Source organism: Camelus dromedarius, chromosome 29, assembly GCF_036321535.1.
Source record: "Camelus dromedarius isolate mCamDro1 chromosome 29, mCamDro1.pat, whole genome shotgun sequence".
Taxonomy (NCBI): domain Eukaryota; kingdom Metazoa; phylum Chordata; class Mammalia; order Artiodactyla; family Camelidae; genus Camelus; species Camelus dromedarius.
The window spans coordinates 7,084,483-7,109,294 of record NC_087464.1 but is presented as its reverse complement, the minus strand read 5'-3'; the positions used below and the strand labels follow the sequence as shown (position 1 = coordinate 7,109,294).

The 24,812-nt window shown below is 34.6% G+C and overlaps 1 protein-coding gene across 1 annotated transcript in view; it reads left to right on the top strand.

The window, feature by feature from the left end:
• LRRC28 (leucine rich repeat containing 28) overlaps nucleotides 1-24,812 on the top strand; it is a 103,078-nt gene that overhangs the window by 35,103 nt on the left and 43,163 nt on the right. The window contains exon 6 of the mRNA XM_031440488.2: nucleotides 21,193-21,399. Within this exon, the coding sequence (XP_031296348.1) occupies nucleotides 21,193-21,399 (207 nt within the window). The remainder of the gene's footprint in view (nucleotides 1-21,192; nucleotides 21,400-24,812) is intronic.

Genomic DNA, 24,812 nt, shown 5'->3' with positions numbered 1-24,812 from the left:
TAACTCAGGTAAACTGGTTATAAAAACACAATTTTTATGAATATCTGGGAAAATTGAACATGGATAGGGTTTTAGATAGTATTAAGTTCTTGATTTTATTAGGTATAATAATGGTATGGTGGATTTGTTTTAAAAGTCCTTATCTGTAAGGGTATGTATACTGAAGTATTTTGGCATGTAAAATACTTCATAAGGTGAATGTGAAATAAAGCCACCCTTGCATAAATTACAGGCTTTCAGTCATGTGGGCAGCCAAAACCATGAAAATTTCTGACATTGCATTTTAGGTTGCTTATGTCCCAGGTGCCTGGAAGAAGCAAATAGAAATGTTCTCAAGCAGAAGATAACATTATTCTAGGTCTCAAATTATCTGTATAACCTGTTTTTCAAATGTAGTTAACCTGATGAAATTTACAGAATAACATACTCTACAACTGAACCATATGCCAACAAACTGGGCAACCTAGAAGAAATGGAAAAATTCTTAGACACATTCAACTTTCCAAGACTGAGTCAGGAAGAAATAGAAAATGTGAATGGACCAATTACTAGTAAGGAGACTAAATCAGTAATCAAAAATCTCCCAATACAGAAAAGCCCAGGACTAGATGGCTTCCCTGGTGAATTTTACCAAATGTGTGAAGAAGAATTAACACCAATCCTTCTCAAACTCTCCCAAAATATCAAAGAGGTGGGAGGACTCTCAAACTTATTTTATGGGGCTAGCATCATCCTTGATGCCAAAACCAGAAAAGGACACTATTAGAGAAGAAAACTATCCTTGATGAATATAGATGCAAAAATTCTCAGCAAAATACTAGCAAACCAAGTTCAGCAGCACATTGAAAGGATCATTCACTATGATCAAGTGGGATTTATCCCTGGGATGCAAGGATGTTTCAACATACCCAAATCAATCAATGTGATACATCACTTTACTAAAATGAAAGAAAAGAAAAATCGTATGATCATCTCAACAGACACAGAAAAAGCATTTGAGAAAATTCAAAATCCATTCATGATAAAAAAAAAAAAACAACTCTTAACATATTAGGCATAAAAGAAACATTTTAACATAATAAGGGCTTTGCAAGCCCACAGCTAAAATCATATCCAGTGGTGAAAGGTTGAAAAACTTTTCCTCTAAGATTAGGAACAAGCCAAGGTTGCTCACTTTCACCACTCATATTCACATTGTATGAGAAGTCCTAGTTAGAGCAACCAGGCAAGAAAAAGAAAATCAGAATTGGAAAAAGAAAAGTAAAATTGTATTTGCAGATGACATGAATTTATATGTGAAAAATCCTAAACACTCAACTAAGAAACTGTTAGATATAATCAATGAATTCAGTAATGTTGCAGGATACCAAATTAACATATAAAAAATCGATGCCTTCATATACACCAACAACAAAATTTCTGGGAGAAAAATAAATTGATCTTATTTACAATAGCATCAGAAAAATACCTAAGAATAAGTTAAACTAAGGAGGTGAAAGATTTCTACACTGAAAACTAGAAGCCTTTGATTAAAATAATCTAAGAAGACACATATAAATGGAAAGGTATCCTGAATTCATAGATTGGAGATTTAATATTGTTAAAATGTCAGTACTACCAAAAGCCATCTATAGATTCAGTGCAATCTTTGTTAAGATTCCAGTGGCATTCTTTTACAGAAGTAGAAAACAAAAACACTCCTAAAATTTATATGAAACCACAGAAGACCCTGAACAGCTGAAGTAATCCTGAGGAACAACAAAACAAAGGTCACCACCCTTCCTGATTTCAAGCTATACTAAAAAGCTATAGCCATCAAAACAGTATAAAGTCAGAGAAATAGACCAAGCCCAGAAATAAACTCAAGCTTACATGGTCAACTAATATTTGACAAGGAAGCCAAGAACACTCAATAGATATTGAAGATAGTCTCTTCAATAAATGGTGCTGGGGTAATTGGATATTCACATGTAAAAGAATGAAACTGAACTCATATGTTAACTTGAAGTGGGTTAAAGCCTTAAATGTAAACCAGAAACTGTGAAACTCCTAGATGAAAACATAGGAATAAAACTTTTTGAGATGGGTCCTGGTAATGATTTTTTAAGATAACAACAAAAGCACAAGCAACATAATAAAAAATCACCAAGTGAAACTACATCAAACTAAGAAGCTTCTGCACGGTCAAAGAAACCATTAACAAAGTGAAAAGACAACCTATGGAATGGGAAAAAATATTTGCAAACCATATACTGATAAAGGGTTATATCCAAAATACATGAAGAACTCATATAACTCAATAGCAAAAAAAAAAAAAAAACCCAAAAAACAAATATCTTAATTTTTACAAATGGGCGAACAATCTGAATAGGCATTTCTCCAAAGAAGATAATGTGAAAAGTCAACAAGTACGTTAAAAGATGTTAAATGGGGAAATGAAAATTAAAACACAGTGAGATACCTCAAACTTGTCAAAATGGCCATCATGAAAAAGACAAGGGATAACAAATACTGGCAGGGATGTGGAGAAAAGGGAATCCCTCTGCACTCTTGGTGTAGTTATAAATTGGTACAGTCACTATGGAAAGCAGTATGAAAGATCCTCAAAAAATTGAAATTAGAACTACGATATGATCCAGCAGTTTCACTTCTGACAATATATCCAAAGGAAAGGTCAACAGTAACTTAAAAAGATATCTGCACCCCCATGTTTATATTGGCATTATTTACAATAGCCAAAACGTGGAAATAGCCTAAGTGTACATTGATGGATGAATGGATAAAGAAGTTGTAATGTATATAAATTCAGCCATAGAAAATGAGGAATTAGTAATATTTTAAACAACATGGATGGAACTGAGGCATTATGCTATGTGATATTAAGTCAAACAGAGAAAGACAAATACTGTATGATTTCAATTATACGTGGAATATAGGAGAAAAAAAAGAGTAAACTCATAGAAGCAGAGATCAGACTTGTGTTTAACAGAGGCAGAGTGTGGTAGGAGAGGGAAATAAAGAAAGGTGGCCAAAAGGTACAAAATTCTTTTTATAAGTTAAATAAGTACTAAGGATGGAATGTACAACATGATGACTATAGCTAACATTGCTATACAATATATGGGAAAATTATTAAGAGAGTAAATCACACAAGGGATATTTCCCCCTTTTTCTTCTTTCTTTTCTCTTTATTGTATCTGTGTGAGATGATGGATGTTAGTTGAACTTACTGTGGTAGTCATTTTACAATATATGTAAGTCAAACCATCATGGTGTATGCCTTAAACGCATACAATATTGTATGTCAATTATTTTTCAGTGAAACTGGGGGGAAAAAGAAACAAGAATATGCAACAGAGACTGTATGTGATCTGTAGAGCCTAAAATATTTACTCTCTGACCCTTTACCAAAATGGTTTTCCAAACCCTTCCCTAATAGACATGTTAATTGCATGGGAAATATGAAAAGCTTGATGTATATTTCTTAATTTCTTTAGGAAAACATGAAGTTTACTTAAAGCAGTAATCATAACAGGGAGAAAGGTGGGAATGGAGCTGTATTGGAACAAAATTGCTGTATTTTACCAAAATTAAGTATAACCTGAAATATATTGTTATTAGTGATATATATTGTAGAACAACCACTAAGAAAATAACTCAAGAAGTACAGTTAAAAAATTAACAAACGAAATTAAAATAGTATATAAAAATAACTTTATATAAGACAGCAATATTAACAAAAGAAAAAAGTAAGGTATGAGACATAATAAAAATAGTAAAATCACAGATATAAAAGTAACCTTATCAATAATTGCATTAAATGTGAATGGTCTAAACAGCATAATCAAAAGACAGAAATTTTCCAACTTGATAAAAAAGTAAGATCCAACTATATCCTGTCAAAAAAGACACACTTTAGAGCCAAAGAGGTTGAAAGAGGTTGAATAGGTTCAAATAAGTTGAAAATAAAAAAGAAAAAGATGTATCTTGCTAACAGTATTAGCTGCATTAGCTATTTAGAGAATATACAAAATAGACTTTAAGACAAAAAGTGTTATTGGAGTTAAAGAGGGAAAATTCATAATGATAAAAAGATCAATACATCAAGAAGATGTAACATATACGTGTATATCTCCTTAATTGCTGAGGCCCAAAATACATGAAGCGGAAAATGAAACAATTAAAAGGGGAGATAGACACCAATTATAGTTGAGGATTTTAGTACTCCTCTCTACCTCTGATTAGAAGAAATAAGGATATAGAAAACTTGTAACACTGATGACCAACTTGAGCTAACTAAATATATTTATCTCTCTACTCAACAAGAGCAGAATATACACTCTTTTCTAGCACACATAGATCATCCTCCAGTACAGATCATATGATGTCCCATAAAAGGAGTCTCAATCCATTTAAAAGAGCTTTCCTTCCTATTGATCTGAGTTAACCATCTGGTATCATTTCCTTTCAGCCCTACAAAATTCCTTTAATATTTATTACACGGTAGGTCTACTAGCAACTTATTTTCTCATTTCTTGTTCACCTGGGAATGTCTTTACTGTGACTTTATTTCTGAAGGGTAGTTTTGCCCCACATATAATTCTTGATTAACATTTTTTTTCTTTTAGCATTTTAAACATGTCATTTCAGTGTCTTCTGACTTCTGTGATTGCTGATGAGAAGTTAGGTTTTCAATGTATTGTTATTCTCCTCTGTGAATGAGTCATTTTTCTCTGATGGCTTTCAAGATTTTTTGTTTGTATATATCTTTCAGCAGTTTGCCTGTGGTATGTCTAGGTGCTGATCTCTGTGTTTATCCTACTTGGAATTTATTTAACTTCTTAGATCTGTAGATTAATGTTTCTCATCAAATATGAGACATCTTTGGTCATTGTTTTTTCTCGTATTTTTCCTGCCACTTTCTTTCCTCTTCTAGTACTCCTATTATGCATATGATGGTATCCCACGTGCTCTCAGGCGCTGTTCATTTTCCCTTGATTTTTTTTTTCTTTTACTCTTCAAATTTGATGATTTCTGTTGATATGTCTTTGAGTTTACTGATTCTTTTCTTTACCACCTCAAATCTGTTCCTGAGTCCATCTAATAAATATTTCATTTCAATTATTGTATTCTCTGCTTTAGAATTATTCTTTGGTTCTTTTTATGGCTTGTATTTTTCTGTTTAGATTCTCTATTTGTTGAGTCGTTGTCATCATATTTTTGTTTAATTTTTTAACATAGTTTCCTTAGCTTCTTTAAACACATTTATGACAGCTTCTTTGAAATCTTTGCCAAGTTCAACATCTGGACCTATTCAGAGTCAGTTTCTGTTGACTGCTTTTTCTCTCCACCTCTCCTGGCTGTGGGTCACACTTTTCTGTTTCTTTGCATGTCTTGTGTTTTTTGTCATTTTTGAAAACTGTAAATTTAGGTAATATATTGTGGCAACTTTGGATTTTGATTTATTTTTATGAGAATTATTTTTATTTGTTTTTTGTTACTTTTCTGGGCTTAAAATGGAGAATCTTCCCTGGCTGTGGTGTGTAGCCTCTGATGGCTCTGCTCAGATTTTATTCTTATTTTTGTTTTTTTACCTGGCTTCCTAGTGGTTGTCATTGTGTCTGTATAGCTTGGGTAGCCATTGATTTGAAAAGAGATTTGCTCAAACACGTCAAGCCTGTAAGGCTTCTGTCGTCTGCTGTTTGAAATGTGTTTGCATTGAGTAGTGCGTTCAACATCAGTCAGTTACTACGTCTGCCTTGGCTTTTTCCATGGACTCCCTTGGGTCTCCCCTGCACATCCACATGGTTTCCCAGTTGTCTGAGGATTTGTGGAGAGCATATCTAGCACTTATTTGGCTCTCTCATTCCCGTAATCTCCCAGTTACTTTCTGACTATTCAACTTCTCATTCCAACTGGATCTGCAGTCCCAGGCTAGCAAGCAGATGCCGTGTATTTTTTTCATTCTTTTCCTACAGAGTTTGCCACTTTTAGCTGAAAAAGATGTGGGGTTTTGTCCCGTCACAAATCAAGGATGCCCTCTCTGAATGCCACGCCTGCCTTGGTAAACTTAACATTCTTGAGTTTGAACTTGGAGATAAGATGGAAAAGGGACCACCCCAAGCCAGAAAAGGTTGTAGACTCCCACTGTTTGTGAGTGAAACTTTAACAGGTTTTCAAGAATATACATTTCTGAACTTACTGTCTTCCCTTGATTGATTTCTACAGCTCTGAGTTGTGTTTTTTCAGTTTTGTCCAATGTTATGCTTACTTTTGGTGGAGAAACTTCACCAAGCTCTTCACACCACCTCAGGCCCCCACTCTTAAAATATTCTCAAGCCATTTATTTAATTAACTATTTAAAATGTTGAAGGGACTCATAGAGCTTCAGAATCCCTATTTTTATCATAATTTTTTTGAACAGTATTTTCCTATTCCTGGTTCTCAGGCACTTCTAAAGTTTTTGGACAAGGTCCTGTGTCCATAGTTTTTGATTAAAAGCACTGAGAATATGCTTGTTAGGTTATTTCAGTATCTTGGGATGCTATTTCTCTGGGTTTGTAAAGTACTTTAAAGTGTGTGAAAGTCTTTTTAGTCATTTCACCTAATCTGGGCTTTAAGTTCCTATCTAAGATGTTTGAAAATCATTTTCTTTGACAGAGAAATTGAAAGCGTTTTGTTTGTCTTTTGTTAGCTAATTAATCTTGCTTTAAGCATAGCTTGAGAAATCTTTTTGGTATCCTTAGCATTTTTCTGAAGATGGCTCATTCAGGACAGCAGAGTTACCTCCATTCTTGCAGATTCATTTCTAAAACTTTAATCAAAACCAAATGTAAATCTTTTATTATAGTTTTCTCAGAAAGCAATAATATGTATATGTAAATCAAACCTTGGATTTTATTTACTGAAAGCATTGTTTAACATGTTTTTATTTTCTTTACTCTAAAGGAATAAAATAACAAAAGCTAGAAAATGGTTTTTATAGATTTTCAACTCCTCAGACAATGAAAAATTGAGATTTTATCATAAGATGGATTTAAACAATAAGTATGCAATTCATGTGATAATTCTCAGAAGAGCACAGTATGATTTCAATATTGACTATTTATTTAAAATATTAAACATTATTGAGTTATCAAGAACAAGAGCAGATCAACAGACAATAATATCCTGACAACAGAAAAGTAAATTTGTTCATTTTACTCTTTTAGGTGCTACTGTTTTTGTATTAATTTTTTTTGTGATGTCAAGGATGTCTTGGTGTTTTGAATCAGTAATCTTAATAACTTTCTTACTGTCTTAATTATAGACTTAAAATGAACTTCCAGTGGAAAGTTGCTACTGCCCTAAAATTTTTATAGTGGGAAATAGAATTCCAGGATCACATGCCAGCAGTGCCATTGGCAGTCCATATGTTTGTTTATTAAACTTTTAATTTTGAGGTAATTATAGATTCCCATGCAGTTATGTGTCCATATAATTTGACCCAATCATAGTTTTTTTTTTCTTTTTAATCTTTTCCAACCATTACCTAGTTTTACAAAAATTAGCTATTGCTACTTTGTGGATAATGAAAGGAGCCATGTAGAAAGGCTTGAAGTTTTCTGAAACTCTGTGACACTAATTTGGCTAAGTACCAACTATGACAGTGATCATGATTAAGATAAAGTTTTAGAAACACAAGTAGTTACTAGTCTGTTAGTAACCTGTCTCTCACTCATGAAACATTTATTTTAAAATATAAATTTGTAACAAAAAGTATTTCATTTGGAAAAATTAAGTAGAACATCGTCAAATTTTCAACTTTCCTGTGCCATTAAAGCAATAAGCTCATGCGTTCTGCAAATTTTAACACCATATAAATGTAATCAGTTCTAATGCCATATTTGCTCAACCTGTAAGCCTTTTATAAAGTTTGTGGTGACTGTGTTTAGTCACTCATAAAATATAATTTATGTCATAAACAGTGTTGTTGTCTGTTAATGAAAGTGAATACAAAGAAATATCAATAATTGAACAGTAATTGTACCCATATTTTTGTTGAGTCATTTCAAACCAGAGTGGCCTTTTTTCCTATTTAGTATCATTTCTGAGTTTTCTGTTTGGTACCTTTCTCTGAAAAATTTCCATGGTAGACACCATTTGTCTGGCAATAATGAAAGTCATATCTTTTGGAAGGATTTGAAGGGATTATGGATATGGCTTGTTCCATATATTATAAGAAACTTAAAAAATACTAGTGCTGAATTGGCAGCATGGGACTGACTTAAGGGGCTGAATGCCTGTTTACCTGGAAGAAAGAAAGTGTGAAGTTGATAGGTGATGGGACAAGGTTATAAAGATAGATCAGGCAAGATTTAATTTAAAAATTCCCTGAGCATTCTTCAGAAGGGCTGCAAGAATAAAATTAAAATATCTACAAAATTATGTTGAAAAGACCATGGCTGATACAAGCTTGGACCTCAGGGAAGCTTTTTATTTCATTTTGTTTTTTGTTTTAACTTTTTTTATTGAGTTATAGTCAGTTTACAGTGTTGTGTCAAATTCCAGTGTAGAGCACAATTTTTCATTTACACATGAACATACATACATTCATTGTCACATTTTTTTTCGCTGTGAGCTACCACAAGATCTTGTGTATATTTCCCTGTGCTACACAGTATAATCTTGTTTATCTATTCTGCATATGCCTGTCAGTATCTACACATTTTGAAATCCCAGTCTGCCCCTTCCCACCCCCTGCCCCCTTGGCAACCACAAGTTTGTATTCTACATCTATGAGTCTGTTTCTGTTTTGTATTTATGTTCTTTTTTTTTTTTAGATTCCACATATGAGCAATCTCATATGGTATTTTTCTTTCTCTTTTTGGCTTACTTCACTTAGAATGACATTCTCCAGGGACATCCATGTTGCTGCAAATGGCGTCATGTTGTCATTTTTATGGCTGAATAGTATTCTATTGTATAAATATACCACATCTTCTTTATCCAGTCATCTGTTGATGGACATTTAGGCTGTTTCCATGTCTTGGCTATTGTAAATAGTGCTGCTATGAACACTGGGGTGCAGATGTCTTTTTGAAGTAGGATTCCTTCTGGACATATGCCCAGGAGCGGGATTCCTGGGTCATACGGTTAGTCTATTCCTAGTCTTTTGAGGAATCTCCATACTGTTTTCCACAGTGACTGCACCAAACTGCATTCCCACCAGCAGTGTAGGAGGGTTCCCTTTTCTCCACAGCCTCTCCAGCATTTGTCATTTGTGGACTTTTGAATGATAGCCATTCTGACTGGTGTGAGGTGATACCTCATTGTAGTTTTGATTTGCATTTCTCTGATAATTAGTGATATTGAGCATTTTTTCATGTGCCTATTGATCATTTATATTTCTTCCTTGGAGAATTGCTTGTTTAGGTCTTCTGCCCATTTTTGGATTGAGTTGTTTGTTTTTTTCTTATTATGTCATATGAGCTGCTTATATATTCTGGAGATCAAGCCTTTGTCGGTTTCATCATTTGCAAAAATTTTCTCCCATTCCATAGGTTGTCTTTTTGTTTTACTTATGGTTTCCTTTGCTGTGCAGAAGCTTGTAAGTTAATTAGGTCCCATTTGTTTATTCTTGCTTTTATTTCTATCGCTTGGGTAGACTGCCCTAGGAGAACATTTTTGAGATGTATGTGAGATAATGTTTTGCCTAAATTTTCTTCTAGGAGGTTTATTGTATCTTGTCTTATGTTTAAGTCTTTGATCCATTTTGAGTTTATTTTTGTGTATGGTGTAAGGGAGTGTCCTAGCTTCATTGATTTACATGCTGCTGTCCAGTTTAGGGAAGCTTTTTTTAAGTTGACAGCCTAAATTTATGGTAATCAGGGTCTCACAAATGTCATATATACACGTGTTACAATGACCACAAGTACTAAGCCAGAATTTAGTATCACATTTTAATTTTCTTTCTCATGAGCAGAGTTCAACATAATTATTTTTTGCTTTTCCTATACAAAAGTTAAAAAAAAAAAAAGCTTACTACTACCGTTTAGACTATTGGACCTTTCTAATGGAGTCCATAGGGGCAATCATGCCTTAAATGTTGATTATTAGCATTTTCCAAACTTTATATGCTCTGTGAATAAAGTATAGCATGGCCAGGTGATTGGGAATCACAATTAAATGAGTTTCCTGGCTGGGTAACTGTTCTTTAACAAGCTAATGTGTATTATGGTAATCAGTATAGCGTAGTGTTTTTTTCTAAGCATATTTGACCATAGGAATGTGGCTCCAAACTAGTGTTCTTGTGAACATAGTTGGACTAAACACTGCCCTCGGTGGGTGGTGTTCTAAAGCTCTGTCACAGCTGTTATTGCAAACATGTGTTTTTGATAAAATTAATATAAAAATTAAATATGGGATTTTTTTTAGTTTTTTTTTTTTTGAGTTGCCCCTGTTTGATTCCTATCCTTGTTATAAATCACTATTGAGTACTTTTTGCTTTCATTCTGCTGGTGTTTTACTCTATAACTTTAAACAGTAGCAAGTAATAAATCCAGAGACCTATTGCTTTTATATTAATATCGAGAATCAATATGTACAAATTAAAATTTCTATAATGTAAAATTTCTTATGTTAATAATGGTAATGTGAGTTTCTTTTAAATAGTACATATTTATAAATTATAGTTGTATTTTTAATTTAATGTGTAATTCTTTTAATTAATGGAGAGTTTTTTAAAAACTGTGGTTCATATGTTAAGAATGGTATGTTTCTCCATTGGTTTCTGACTGTTCTGTTAGGGGAGGTCATTCTGTTATCATCCACTTTCTATTTTTCAAGATGATTAATTTTCTTATGGGAATTTCAAAGAAATAAAATAGAATGGATCACTTTGAAATGTATAACTGAAAGTGTAACTAAAAATTATCTCTTTAAAATTTCTCCTTGTTTTGAGTTTAGAAAGTGAGGTGAAAGCAATCATTATAAAGATATTATTCTTTTCAGATAGTGAATATGGATTGCTTGTAGCTATTCTCTGCAAAGTCGTAAAATTTAAAAAATAATTTTTTATTCTGGGCTATGGTATTTCTTGAGGCAGTGATTATAATAGTTTTATCCAACAATGGACACCTGGTGGTCTCGTTCAGGTTAAAGCTAAAAAATCCATTGTGCTACCTTAGTAAAGAGGGAAAAAGCCCACCTAGAGGAAATCTGTGAAATAGACAATCACTAAAATATAACATAAAATGAAAATCTGCGTTTGTTGTCTCCATAAATCATACAGAATGAGGAAGATAAAGGACTTTTCCAAGTAGTAATCCATGTACTGACACAAAGCAATAATAAAGATACAGAGTTTTAGAATAAAGGCTTTTACATTTCTAAGACGGAATATATCTAAAGACAAGATGTATGTCATTGCTCTCTGGCAGTAGTTATATTGTAACTGCCACTTAGCAAGAATACTTTCTTAGATACTTTTTTCTTATTTTCTGCAATATTCTCAGTGGCATTTTGCTAGGTATGGTACCTCAAATGTCATATTGACTATTTGGTTAGATAAGTAATAAACACCGGGTAAATAACTTATTTTGGAGGACTTTCGGTGAGAGTCTAATGCGTAATTTAATCATATACAAAGCACCAGGTAAAATGTCAAAACAATGTGATTTTATTCTTTAAAGCAATGTCTTTAACATTTTAAAATCTCTGTTGGGAACCAATTGGCAAGCTTGATAACCCAGACATAAATATTTAAGTCAAATCAGTTTCTGTTGTTTCTTGATGTCAAATGTTTTGGAGCATTATATTTTAAAGTTACCAAATAATATTTAATTATCTTTCATAATTAAGAGGACCTCTTAATTGCTAGTTTGATGTTCTTTAAAAACTTCTTTTTGTATGTTGCTTATGATAGACAAATGCATAAATAGATTTTCTCAGTGAGTTTTCTTGTATTGTCAGTTTTATTCTCCATTGTGATTATCTGTTATTAAACATAACCTGCCACACATTCAGTTATGAATATATAGCAAGCCCCCCTTATGATTGTGAACAGTTTTGTCTTATACTAGAAGACTCTGCATAGTTTATTACTAAGGGTATTAAAATTTTTATTTGTGAGTCCATGTTTCATTCACAAACCATTATCCCTTGGAAACAGTATAATTGGTGAATAAATTCCAGAGCAAGTCTCCTAATACCCATTTAATTCATGGTGCCCTTGAAATACGTTATGGTCCTGCTATCATAGCAGGGTACAGGTGCAAGTAAGTATGAAACTGCAATGGAATATGGTAAGAGTGAAGGTGGGAGAAGTATGCTGGCACTGTTTGAGCCCCACAAATTATCAGTCCTTATTGTGTCATGATGTGAACCAAATTCAAGCTATTTCTGAACCGTCAGTTGGACCAATTAAAGAAAGGATTTGTTTTTTCCAAACTGGATAGACATGGTTATACCTTCCCAGATATGAAAAGGCTGTAATACCTAAACAAATATACCCAGATTCTAAAATCATTAAGTCAAATCATTGTTAATTTCTTCAAAATTATAAGCATATCTTAAAGGCATACTTATTCCAACAGTACTCTGTGGTTTATCTCCTGATAGAGTTTATAAATAGTCCCAAAACCAAGAAAGCATCATTGCTTTATGAGTGCCCCTGAACTGTCATCGAACATATTCAACATATGTTATTCTGAGGATGCCAATCTTGTTTAAACCTTTACAAATTTTTCTCTTTTTGACTTGCCTTCAGAGTTTGAGACATGTTGTTCTCAATAAAATTGGTGGTGGCAAATCCTTATCCTTTTTAGGGTGGATATAATTTCTAGTATCCATGAAGTACTTCTGTATCAAGATCTTAAGGCAATTCCAAAACAGGAATTTCAGATAATATGAAGGAAAACATATAACTGGATTTGCTTTGCTGGATGACAACCTTGAAGGACAGTATTTATTTGCTTGTCTAACTTCTGAATTTCTTGCTGAAATTTTAGGCACATTATTTTATAGTCATTCTTTGTAAGTTATGTATATTGTATATATTTCTCTGAAATTTTATCAACTCTAGCAAATCATACACAAGAGTTTGAAAATAGTAACAGACAGGGGCCTATTAAGTGTGTGACTAGCTGGTCTTCTGTCAGTAATCTCTTTTATCTCATAGAATACTCTCATCAGGTTTACAGAGATAATTGTAAGGATGCGGGGAAACTTAAATTACTTTCAGTATGCAACAAACTTCTGGCAGTCTTGGATTTCACATTTCCTTTTTCAGCAATTTGTGAGTTGTCTCAATGTTCCACGACAGATTTGAGTCATAAATTGTGAGGCTTTTGTGCAGCTGCAAGTCCGGTCTGTGGTTGCTTAACAAGTGAGACAATTTAAGAGTTTAAGGGGTTAATTAATTAATTCAAAGAGTATTTACTGAGCACCTACCATGAGTCAGACGCTGCTCGGTGCTAGGGGTATAGCAGTAAGGAAGACAGTTGAAGCCCCTGCTCTTATTGACATTTATTTTCTAGTGGGAGGCACAGGCTATGCTTCAAAGGTCAATAAATTTAAAAAATAATTAAAGATTGCAATAAATGCAGGGAAGTAAATAAAGGAGATGCTATCATAGAGAAAGAAGGATCCTGTTTAATTAGAAAGTCCGAAAAGGTAATTGTGAAAATGTGATAGTGAATTTCTGGAAGACAAGAACGAGCGCACAGTCTGAGGAACTAGGCAGAGAACATTGCTGGCAGAGGCAACAGCAGCTTCAAAGGCTCTGCAGGAAGGAGTTACTTGACACTTTCTTGGGCCAGAAAAGAGGACGGAGTAACTGGATTGCAGTGAGTGGATCAGCAGGCCAGGGCTGATCAGGGGACCTTGTCTGCTAGTAAGATGATGTTTAAGATTTTATTCATGTGCAGAGTTTGGTACAGGAAAGGAATACGATCTGTGTTTTAGTATCACTTTGGCCTGTGTGTAGGAAATGGACTGGAGGGGGCCAGAATGGAAGTAAGAAGACCTGTTAGAGAGGCTATTGAGTGAGTTCAGGCAGGAGAGGATAGTGGTGCTTAGCTCAGTGTGGTAACAGTGGAGGAGAGAGAAGACAGATTTGGTACGTATTTTGCAGTGTGGCCTGTCATGGGGCACTCAACAGCCTTTGTTCTCTGTTTGTCTCTACCTGTAGAGGAAATGACAAGTTACAGTGGTGTTGTCAGCTTTGATCATTACCCAGTCCAAAAAATATCATTCATAAAATAAGAGGGTTTATTACATACTTTTTTTAATTTAATAGAAAATTATTTTAAAGGTTTTGAGGGGTGAACTTTCCTCACCTGCTCTGTGAGCGTGTTTCAACCCACATGTGGAAACCATACCATTTCTTGGCAGGCTGTTTATTTGCAGAGTGTAGTTTGGATTGAAAAAGACAAGTAAATAATTCAGTGTTACAGGATTTTAATTCTCACATCAGATAAACAGGATAAACTGCTTCTTAAGGAGATATTAATTTAGCTGTTTTTTTATTAGTTTAGCTAGGATTTGAGCCCGGTTGTCACAAGTAGTACCTTAGAGGTTGCATTGTTTGATAATTGCAGTTAACTCAAGGGTACGAGACATCTGTGTGCTGCTGTGGTCTTGTCTTCAAAATGGACTGATTCAGTTGAATCTGAGTTGGTTTTAATTTTTTATTTGACCAAGAAAGGTAGTCCTTATTTTCTGAAAGATACCTGTCTCGTAAGAACACCTTTTTCTATGTTAGACATATATGTAATGTGTTCTTAATTGTTTGTGATAAAAACTACATCAAGTAAAAAGATACTTATATTTAGAATTTATGTTTAGAATATTATATAGTATGATGAGCTGAAAAATTAGAAATAAATACTTACTGATTTTCTGCCATGTACTGTTGAATGATATGAGATATTTCATTTAATCACTTGAGACGTGTTATTCTGTTTTTTTTACAGATGATTTTTTAATTAACATCAAACCAACGATCTTAATATTTGAGTAAATAACCCAGAGTTGCACAGCTGATGGTTTGAACCTATTTCTACATATACCAGAATATGTACCTTCCACAGCCCAATCAAGAGAAAGAGAATGAATATAGAGACACTTACTGTATATAGAATGGGACTTGTCTGGCATTGAAACAGTGTCTTTTATTTCTCTATATGCTCTCCCTAACCCAGTGTGCTTTGGAGCTCAAATTAGAGCTGTTTTTAGCGGTACCGGAAAAAGCCAGTACTTGAAAATATCAAGCCTTGTTATTGACTCTCTGTGGTCACTGGCTTGGCATGGAGTGGGTGGCTTCCTTCCCATTCCCATTTAAATTCTAGGTTAGGTCAGTGTGCATCAGCAGAGAATGATGATTTAAAGGGGACTTACTGTTTTTTCATTTGAAATTGGCACTCTACTGTTATTTTTATGCTTAGTCTAAGTACTTGCTATGTGGCAGTAATGAAATCATTTTCAGGATATTCTATAAGTAGCTGAAAAGTTAAGGTATTGTATATTTAGCATAAAAGTAAACGATGCAAACAGCTGGAAGTTAGGATTATTCTAGGCACAGTAAGGAAATAAAGTATCCCAGCTGATGTTTACTCCCTGGGAAGTAGTGTGGTGACCCAGAGACCAGCTGAAAAGAGTAGGATTCTACTAGTATTCCAAAAAGAATGCATTGTAACTTTACATCAGTTACATTAATTTTAAGATGGCATAACAATAAATATTTTTTGAAGGTGTCAGTAAGCTAATTAATAAAATTAATTATAAATAATTTTATTAAAAAGAAACATAATACCATCTTGAAAAAGACTTCAAAAATGCAAGTAACACATTATTAGAATTAAAAACAATTAAGAACTGATTAAATTATATGAATTTATACCAAGAATAATTATTCAGATTTACAATGTTCAGATAATCAGTATATGGAAGTTTTAAATATACATGTTTAATTTATATGTTATATTTAATAGAAATGTTATTTTTAGCTTTTAGAAAGAATTTTTTTGGAAATAATTTTTGTGCTACTGCTTTTATTTTTTAACATACAGGACAGTTCATCCTTTCAAGTTACGTAACCTCCATCACAATCAAATATAGAAGAGTTCCAGCACCCCCCACAATTCCTTTATGCCCTTACGCCAGCCTTCGTACACACCCTGCCAGGCCCTGAAACTATTATTCTATTTTCTTTCTATAGTTTTGCCTTTTCCAGAATAGCATATAAATGGAACCATACATTTGAGTCTGGCTTCTTCCACTTAGCATAATGCATTTGAGATTAAACTGTGTTGTTATGTGCGTATATAGTTTATTCCTTTTTATTACTCAGTCACAGTTGTTGTGAATTCCTTAGGATTTTCTACTAAGGAATATGTCATCCGTGAATAAAGAAAGCTTTACTTCTTTTCCAATCTTGATGCTTTTTGTTAGTTTGTTTTGCCTTACTGCATTTGCTAGAACCTCGAGTAGAGAGAGTGGACCTTCCTGTCATGTTCCTGATCTAACAGGGAAAGCAGTCAGTCAGTCACCATTAAATATGATCTCAGCTCTAGGTATTTTGTAGATGCTCATTATTGGATTGAGGAAGCTACCTTTTGTTCCTAGTTTATTGAAATTTTTTATCATTAGTGGGTTTTTGGATTTTTGTGAAATGGTTTTTCTGATCTGTTGAGATGATCGTGTAGTTTTCGTCCTTCTTCTGCAACCATGTATACTGCATTGATTTTTCAGATTTTAAACAAGCCTTAATAACAAGCATGCATCCCACTTGTTCATGTTGTATAATTACTTTTATATGTTACTACCTTTTGTTTGCTAATATTTTAAGAATTTTTACATTTATGTTCATGATGAATACTGGTTTATAGAATTCTTTATATTGTGATGTTTTTTTGTGTGACTTTAGTATCAGGGTAGTATTGCCTCAGAGAATAAGTTGGGATGTTTCCCCTCCTGTTTTCTAAAAGAGCTTATGAAGAACTGGTATATTATTGTTTCTTTAAATATATAATGGAATTCACCAGTAAAGCCATTTGGGCCTGGGCTTTTCTTTGTGGGAAGCTTTTAAATTTCTAATTAAATTTTTCTACTTCTAATACATTTATTCAGATTTTTAATGACTGTGAATTAGTTTTGGTAATTTTGTGTCTTTCTAAGAATATGTTCATTTCATCTAAGTTGCTAATTTGTTGGAATAAATTTGTTCATAGTACACCCTTATAGTCTTCTAAATTTCTGTATAGTTGATGGTGATGTCCCACCTTTTTATTCCCAATTTTGGTAATTTATGTCTTCATTCTCTGATTGTGTGTAAATGAAAGAATGAATGTGTATATGTATGTATATATGTACATATTTAGGTCAGTCTAGCCAAAGTCTTATAAATTTTCTTGATCTCTTTAAAGAACCAAGTTTTGTTTTTCCTTTTTTTCTGTTCTTTTTCTGGTTTCTGTTTCATTGATCTCCACTATACTTTTTATTATTTCTTTTCTTGTGCTTACTTTGGATTTAATTTTTGCTACTTTTTCTCATTTCTTAAGGTGGAAGCTTAGGTAAGGAATTGGAGAACTTTCTTTTCTTATATAGATATTTAAAGCTTTAAATTTTGCATTACATACTTTCTTACCTATTTCTCATAAATAAATTTTGATATATTGTACAATTGTTTTCATTTGATCTTATATAAATCTTTGACTCTATTGTTTTCTAAAAATGTACTTTCCATCAGCTGAACTTAACAAGTATATTTTTAAATTTTGTTGGAATAAAGATACCATATATAGTCTTATATTTGTGGCCTGTTATAAAATGGTCATGAAAATTATGTTTAATTCACTACACCTGAGAAGCTATTTAATTTTATTTCTCTTTCCCAAATACTTTCATAGGATGACAAAATCATTAATTTTCCAACCATATTATATATAGTATTCCATTCAGTATTGTAACTAGAATAATAATTAGCTCAGATTTTTTTCTAACAAATGAAAAGGCCTATATATTAAGCTACTTAGGCAAAATGTCCTTTTGTTACTTTTGTTCATTTAATATATGCAGTCCTACATGTTTCAGATTTAATAAAATGGTTTTTTATTCATCACATATAAGAAATAAGAAATGTCAGCTGTTCTTTCCTCTTCCCATTCCTTAGTACTTTGGCCTTTGGTACTGACAATATGTGTTCTCCTTTTCTTTGTCAAAAGTGTTATTAATTTTAATATCTGAAAATGTGTATGTATCTGTCAAAGCACAGTGTGAATATCGATCTGTTAAAAAGTAAATCATCAAGTTATAGAAAGTTCAAATTCATAACATGTTATTTCCCCATTTCATAATACAATGATGCAATACGGAATTAAAATGGTGGTCAATGCATTAGTAATTTTTGCAGCCAAGTCAAAACACTTCTTTACACATTTAATTATTTTTGAAATAAAGATGAAAATAATTTATTTTGCTTACTCCCATGAGATTTTGATGGATTTTTCAAATTCCTTTAAGTAAGTGGCTTATAGATACTATAATTCAGAAGTATTGATGTAATTTAAATTTTTTTCTACAAATAGATACGTGCTTAGCACTGACGTCACCATACTTAGAGTATAAGGGTGTAGAAACTTTTAAGTTATCTTTGATTGTTTTCCTCTTTCACCATTTTCCATTTTCAATCAAACATACCCTCTTTTTTTCTTAAAATATCTCTGGAATTTACCGTCAAACTGTCACACCTCACATTGGCTCTGTTTTCATCAAATGTCTACTTGTTTTTCCAGCCTACAGTCTCTTTCCATTTCATTGCTTTCTGCACATTTACCATTCTGATATTTCCAAAAAGAGTCCTTTCATCCTTTGAGAATCTTCAGGAAGTGTTACACTCTCACTGTAGTGATCCCAGACTTCTCTACCCAGTGTTCTCATACCCAGACATCCATGTCTCCACCAGACCCTCTGTATTGAACTTATTTTCTGCTCTTTCCCATCAGTATCTTTGGTACTTGTTGGGTCTCAAATAGTCCATTGTGCATGCTGTATTTATTTTTTCACTTACATACCTTTCCTCATGCTTTCAACTGCATCCCCAGGCCTGGCTTGAAATGCTATATCCATTTTCCTTTTGACCTATTTGAGTTCTCATCTCCTTCAATAAATTTTGCGAAAGCTTCTCCAGCTCTTCATCTTACTCTTCTTTTTCTAAGCTCCTATCACTCAATGTCTCTTATATGTAATTCTCAACGACAGAGACCTTGCCACATTCTTCTCTCAACACCTGACCCCATGGTGTGTAAGCTGATTGGCTGCATTTCTGTCCCATTTTACTCCCATAATAACTTTACAGAGTGAGATCAGAAAGATTTCTTGTTTCTTTTTATTCAATTCTAAAACATGGTTTTTCTCTCAGCTCCCTTACCCTGACACACTCCAAATCAGAAGCAATTTTTTATCTAAAATAGATAGGCAGGCAGTCTTAGCTAGAGGAAATACTGTGCTAATAGAGCCAAGAGAGAGACCGACTCCCATGTACATCACTAGGCGCGCACAGAACAAAACTTCTTTGCAGAGTCACATACTGTTCACTGAATCCTGCCTACTGTCTTCAAATATATATTTGCTCAGTATTGGGGAAATTAGAAAATACAGTGTGAGCTTCCTACCACAAATCCCTTCTAAATATTAGACAAATAACTAAAAATTAATATATTTTTGCACTTATATTACTTTTATTGAAAATTGTTATTAAAAATGCTTCTGTTAAGAGTAAGTCTATAACAAAGACTGGCAAACTTTTTCTGTAAATTGTGAGATACTAAATATTTTTAGGCTTTGCAGGCCACATATGGTCTCTGTCACATATATATCTTTTTGCTCTAATTGTTGTTGTTGGGTTTTACCACCCTTTCAAAATAAAAAACTAGTCTTAGCTTGTGGTTAGTACAAAAGTGGGCCATCAGCCAGATTTTGCCTGTAAGCCATAGTTTGCCAAGCCGTTTGCTCTTAAGAAAAGCTAATCTGTGTAATTGGATATCCAAGAGGGCAGATTTTCTCTCCAGTAGGGAAGACATTGCTCATGCTCATTCTAATTCAAAGCCTGAACAAACTGGAATGTGCCCAGCAGGGTGCGTTCATGTGGCAGGAGTATGAAAAACCCTAATCTAAGAGGAGTGGCTTGTGGAGTAGGGTCAGGTTAGAGAAGGCTGAGAGATGACATTACAGTGGGCTTCAACACGGAAGGTCTGTGATATGAGAGAAGTCGACTTGTCCTACAGAGTGCTCCCTGTAGAGCCTTGAGTGCAGTGTGCTGTCCTGGGACAGAGTAATGGCCTCCTCTAGAGACTGGTTAGCAGGACTTCCTCTGCTCTGAGAGGCTTCATGGTGATTTTCCTTTAGAAGAATAGAGTACCTTATAAAGAACTTCCCCACCTTCAGACTTGGTGATTTGGTGTATGAGACAGGGACATAATTGTACTCACCGTGGAACAGTTTACAACTATGGACATCAACAATGGGGGAATATTGGAGTAAATGGAAGGATTTCATTTGGGTGGAATTAAAGTAAATCTTCACAGGATATGTACAGTTTGAGTGGGTTTTTAAAGAAGGAACCACATGGCTGGACAACATCTAAAAATACTACCTTACCATAATTTTATTTTATTATTATGATCTTTACCATGGTGAGAATTCCAAAAGACATCCTAATTCTTCATCCAGAGATTTCCTATTTAGTTCACATGAATAAAGTATGCTTACCTTGATACTATAATTTATATTTTCAAGTCTCCTACCATCTACTTAGAAAGTAAAACCACCAAAGTAGCAAGAACCAGGTGCCATGAAGTGACTGTAATTGTTCTTCTGTCACCTTTGCAACAACTTTCAGTTCATCAGACAGCAGAAGCCATAATAACAGACCTCTAGCTCAGAGTCACTGCTTGATGTTTCTCCTTTTTCCAGGCCAGCACTTTTCTTCTTTTAAAAAAATTCAGGCAGGCTAATTTAAAGATACCTACCTAGATTGCATTATTTGCATATTAGACTTGAATTTTGCACTTCAGCATTCATGTCTATGGAAAGAGCTGCAGCTACTATTTTTATTTGGTTGAACTGTTACAGTATTGATTAATTTTATTTAATTTATTTAATTAATTCATTTAATCAGGATGCAATTTATCTTAATTTTGATTTTGGTTGTAGAGGTTGGCGATTTGAAGGAGCTGCAGACACTAGACATTTCTACCAATCGTTTGCTAACTTTACCCGAGAGGCTTCACCTGTGCCTTTCTCTGCAGTACCTCACCGTGGACCGAAATCGTCTATGGTGTGTGCCCCGCCATCTTTGCCAGCTGCCCAGCCTCAATGAGCTCTCCATGGCTGGAAACCGTCTTGCATTTTTGCCACTTGGTAAGTAATCATGTGTAAATGGTAAAGCAAAACAGCTAGAGAACAAGATGGGAAGCCTTTCTTTCCTTGACTAGGAAGGATTAGTTTCCTTCATTCTCTTTATCTTGATGCTTCTCTAAATCCATTTTTGCAGTCAACAAAGCATCATTCCCAGTTAACAAAGTTTGTTTCAGTTAGGGATTTCATATTTTAAAAAAGAAATCTGTGCTAAAAGTTTGTTTAGAGACATGAGATACATAAGCGATATGAGGTGATTTACTCAGAGAAAGGAATTAAAATATATGTATATATAATATATAAGCATATATTAACATATATATAACTGTAAAATTGACAGTGGGTATTGAGCAATATGAAAGAATAGCTACTGTACAAACATATCTGCTTAGATGTTGACTTCCGTGTAGAAACAATTTTATTCGGTATCCTAATGATTAGTATTGCCAGATAACCAGAGTAGAAAATTTGAAGACTTTAAAATTGGCTGAACTGCCTCCTGAGCTAGAAACGTCACTCTGGACAATAAATAACATACTATGCACTATAGATTTCTGTAGCTGGCCCATTTTAATATAAGATGTTAAAGAACATAGGCCTGTGATAAAACAATGCATTTATTTGCACTGAGATTGAATTATTTTGTTAACTTATAAGAAACAAAACTGCCATTAAAAAAAAATAAAATTGAAGCCCCACAGAACTCTAAACTGTCCGAAAAAGCATATATGCTTTTATTCATAAAAGCATTTTTATAATGAATAATTTATCTCTGAGGGCAATGAAGTGAATAATTTACTAGTCCCTGAAAGGAAACATTTTCCAACATAATACAGTTCACATATTATTTGCAGTTAAAAATCTCTTCAAGAAAACTTGAAAATCCTGGGAGGCATTAAAATCAATTTGATCAATAATAAATAATTATCCAGTTTAAGAAGATTACTTTTCTGTAAATATAATTAAATTCTATACTTAAAAAATCAAGAAAATAAAGTAAAACCATTTCAGAAGCAAGCTACATTTCTAAGAAATCAGAGCTTTCTTTCAAGTGAGGAAATGATCAAATAAAAATAGATTTTAGAAAATAAATATACCTGCTGCATTAACCACAGGTTGTAGAACAATCAGCGTGGACAAGCGTCAGGTTACAGGTCTGAAGATACAGGTTCTAGACTGATTCCACCACTTTATAGAGCATTACCTGGAGTAAATCACCAAAACGTCTCTGAGCTTCATTTTCCTTATCTGTAAACAGGAAATAAGAACATTTATCCTGCTTACTTTAGAGTCATTTTGAAGTTGAATAAGATAGCTTTTTTTTTTTTTCAGTCTTGGGCCGTCTCACTCCCCTGGTCATTTGCCGCTCATCCCTACCTGTTGTTTCGCCAGTGACATAGCCAAGCTCGTGCTGTTGTGGCAGTAGTGTTGGGGGAAGAGGGGTAGCCGTTCCAGTAGGAGCCTGACCACTGTTCACATTTGGGGTGTCCAGGAGTGACATCATGTGTCACGCCTGATGATTACAGCAGCAGATGGCCTGAGTGGCAGTGGTGGTCCTGGTGGTAGCAGTGGCTGTTGGGTAGAGGGTGGATCCACCACACCTCGCCTGGCTGCCCCTCTTCTTTGGGCCCTCACTTACGCAGTGGAGAGTCTTCTCTGCGCACTGTGCTAAGTGCTGGTGTGCCTGGGAGGTGGGCTTCTCTTCTAAAGCACTCAGTGTTCAATGGTGAGGAGAGCCTTAGAGATTAGTTTCTGTCTCCAGGTCTCTTGTCAGCCACAAAGTCTTGCCTCTGTGTTAGGAGAGGCTTTCCTTTGTGAACTGGTTAATATATTATCAAAGGGTGTGAGAGGCAAGAGGGCCTGTGCTGGGCTCTGAGGAGGGTCCCTCCCACCATTCAAGGTGACCACAGCTCTCAAGCCTGAGGCCATGGGCCGCCCAGGATATGGAAACAGCTCCCACACACCCCTTGGTGCCACCTCAGCTCACAAGGTTCACAACCCTGGCAGGACGCAGGCCTGTGGGCAGGTTTTACTTCACTACAGAAAGACACACGAACAAGAGGATGCCGAGGCCGATCATGCAGTGAGAAGGAGACAGGCTGCCTGAAGCAGTGCTTGGCTCTGGTCTCGGACTAGATTCCTTGAGAAGAGCAGGAGCAAAGACAAGCGCTGGTGGCTTAGCTGAGCTTTGTAAAGAAATGGATAAGACAAGCAGAGGGCTGCAGTGTGAGGTTGCCCAAAGAGGGCTTCAGGAGATCAGAGACAGCATTTTCTGTGGAGACAAAGAAATTGAAGCTGACAGAAATATCAACAATCTTCCCAGTCTCATTTTGGTTTATGATTTTTGGATTTTGATGCCACCGAAGGTGGATTTGGAAAGGGAATTCAGTTAAGTCTTTAGGAAGAAAATAATTAAATCCATAGCTCTCCTTCCGTGGAGTTTGTGTACTTGAAACCTTTCCTTGAACTCCTTTCTGATACACCACAGCCATCTAATGCTAAGAACTGTGCCGGACAGAGTCAAGTGAGGCCTGCAGCTGCTGGCACAGCCTTTCCTCAGAGAAGTGAACTGTTCTTGGAAACTTAGCAAGTAGGGATGTCTCTTGACAGCAGTTAGGAGATGCGATGTATATACACATACACACAGCTGAAGTTTTCAAATAGAAGGTTCCTGTGTTTAACCATGATTCTACCGCACGATGTAGGAACTTGAAAGTTTATGAAATGGATGCTTTAATATCTCTGCCTGTGATTGGGAGGTAGGAATCTTATTTTAGGGAGCTACTTACTGAATTCAGTTTCTTGCTAGGGAAGTTTGACTTAGGAGAGAAGCAGCTTTTAATGGGGCTCCTTAAAGGAATGTCAGATTACAGCCTCTTCAGAAATCAACTGCAGAAGCTATAGTAAGGATGACTTAAATCACCTGTAATGCTATCTAAATCATCAACAGTCTTGAAGTGGGTTCTTTTTAAGATGAAAAGATGTATCAAGAAAGGAGGATGCTCCTTTTACAACTGTACCATGACAGCTGAGTGACAGATTAGTCTACACACAGAAATTTGTTCCCACCAGTGACTATCAGTGAGGAGGAGGGGAAATTAATCGCTTGAGCCTCGTGCTGTGAGATTTAATAGAGGCCTTAAAATGTGAATATTTGTTGTCGATTCAGTATAGCTCTGTGGACTGAATAGCTCATAGAGCTGTGACTCACCTCTGGGCTTCTGAAAATTTGGAAAATACAAAGAAAAGGTTTTTCTTTAAGGCTTTTTTAACTAGGTATTCCTGGTTTCCCTTGCATAGTTAGTTAATAAGCCATTATTCACTACTGTTTGCAACTTATTTAATGTTAAATAATAGATGTAAGTCCTATGAGGCTGCCCATCTACAAGTTGACTATGAAAGCATTCTTTAGCCCC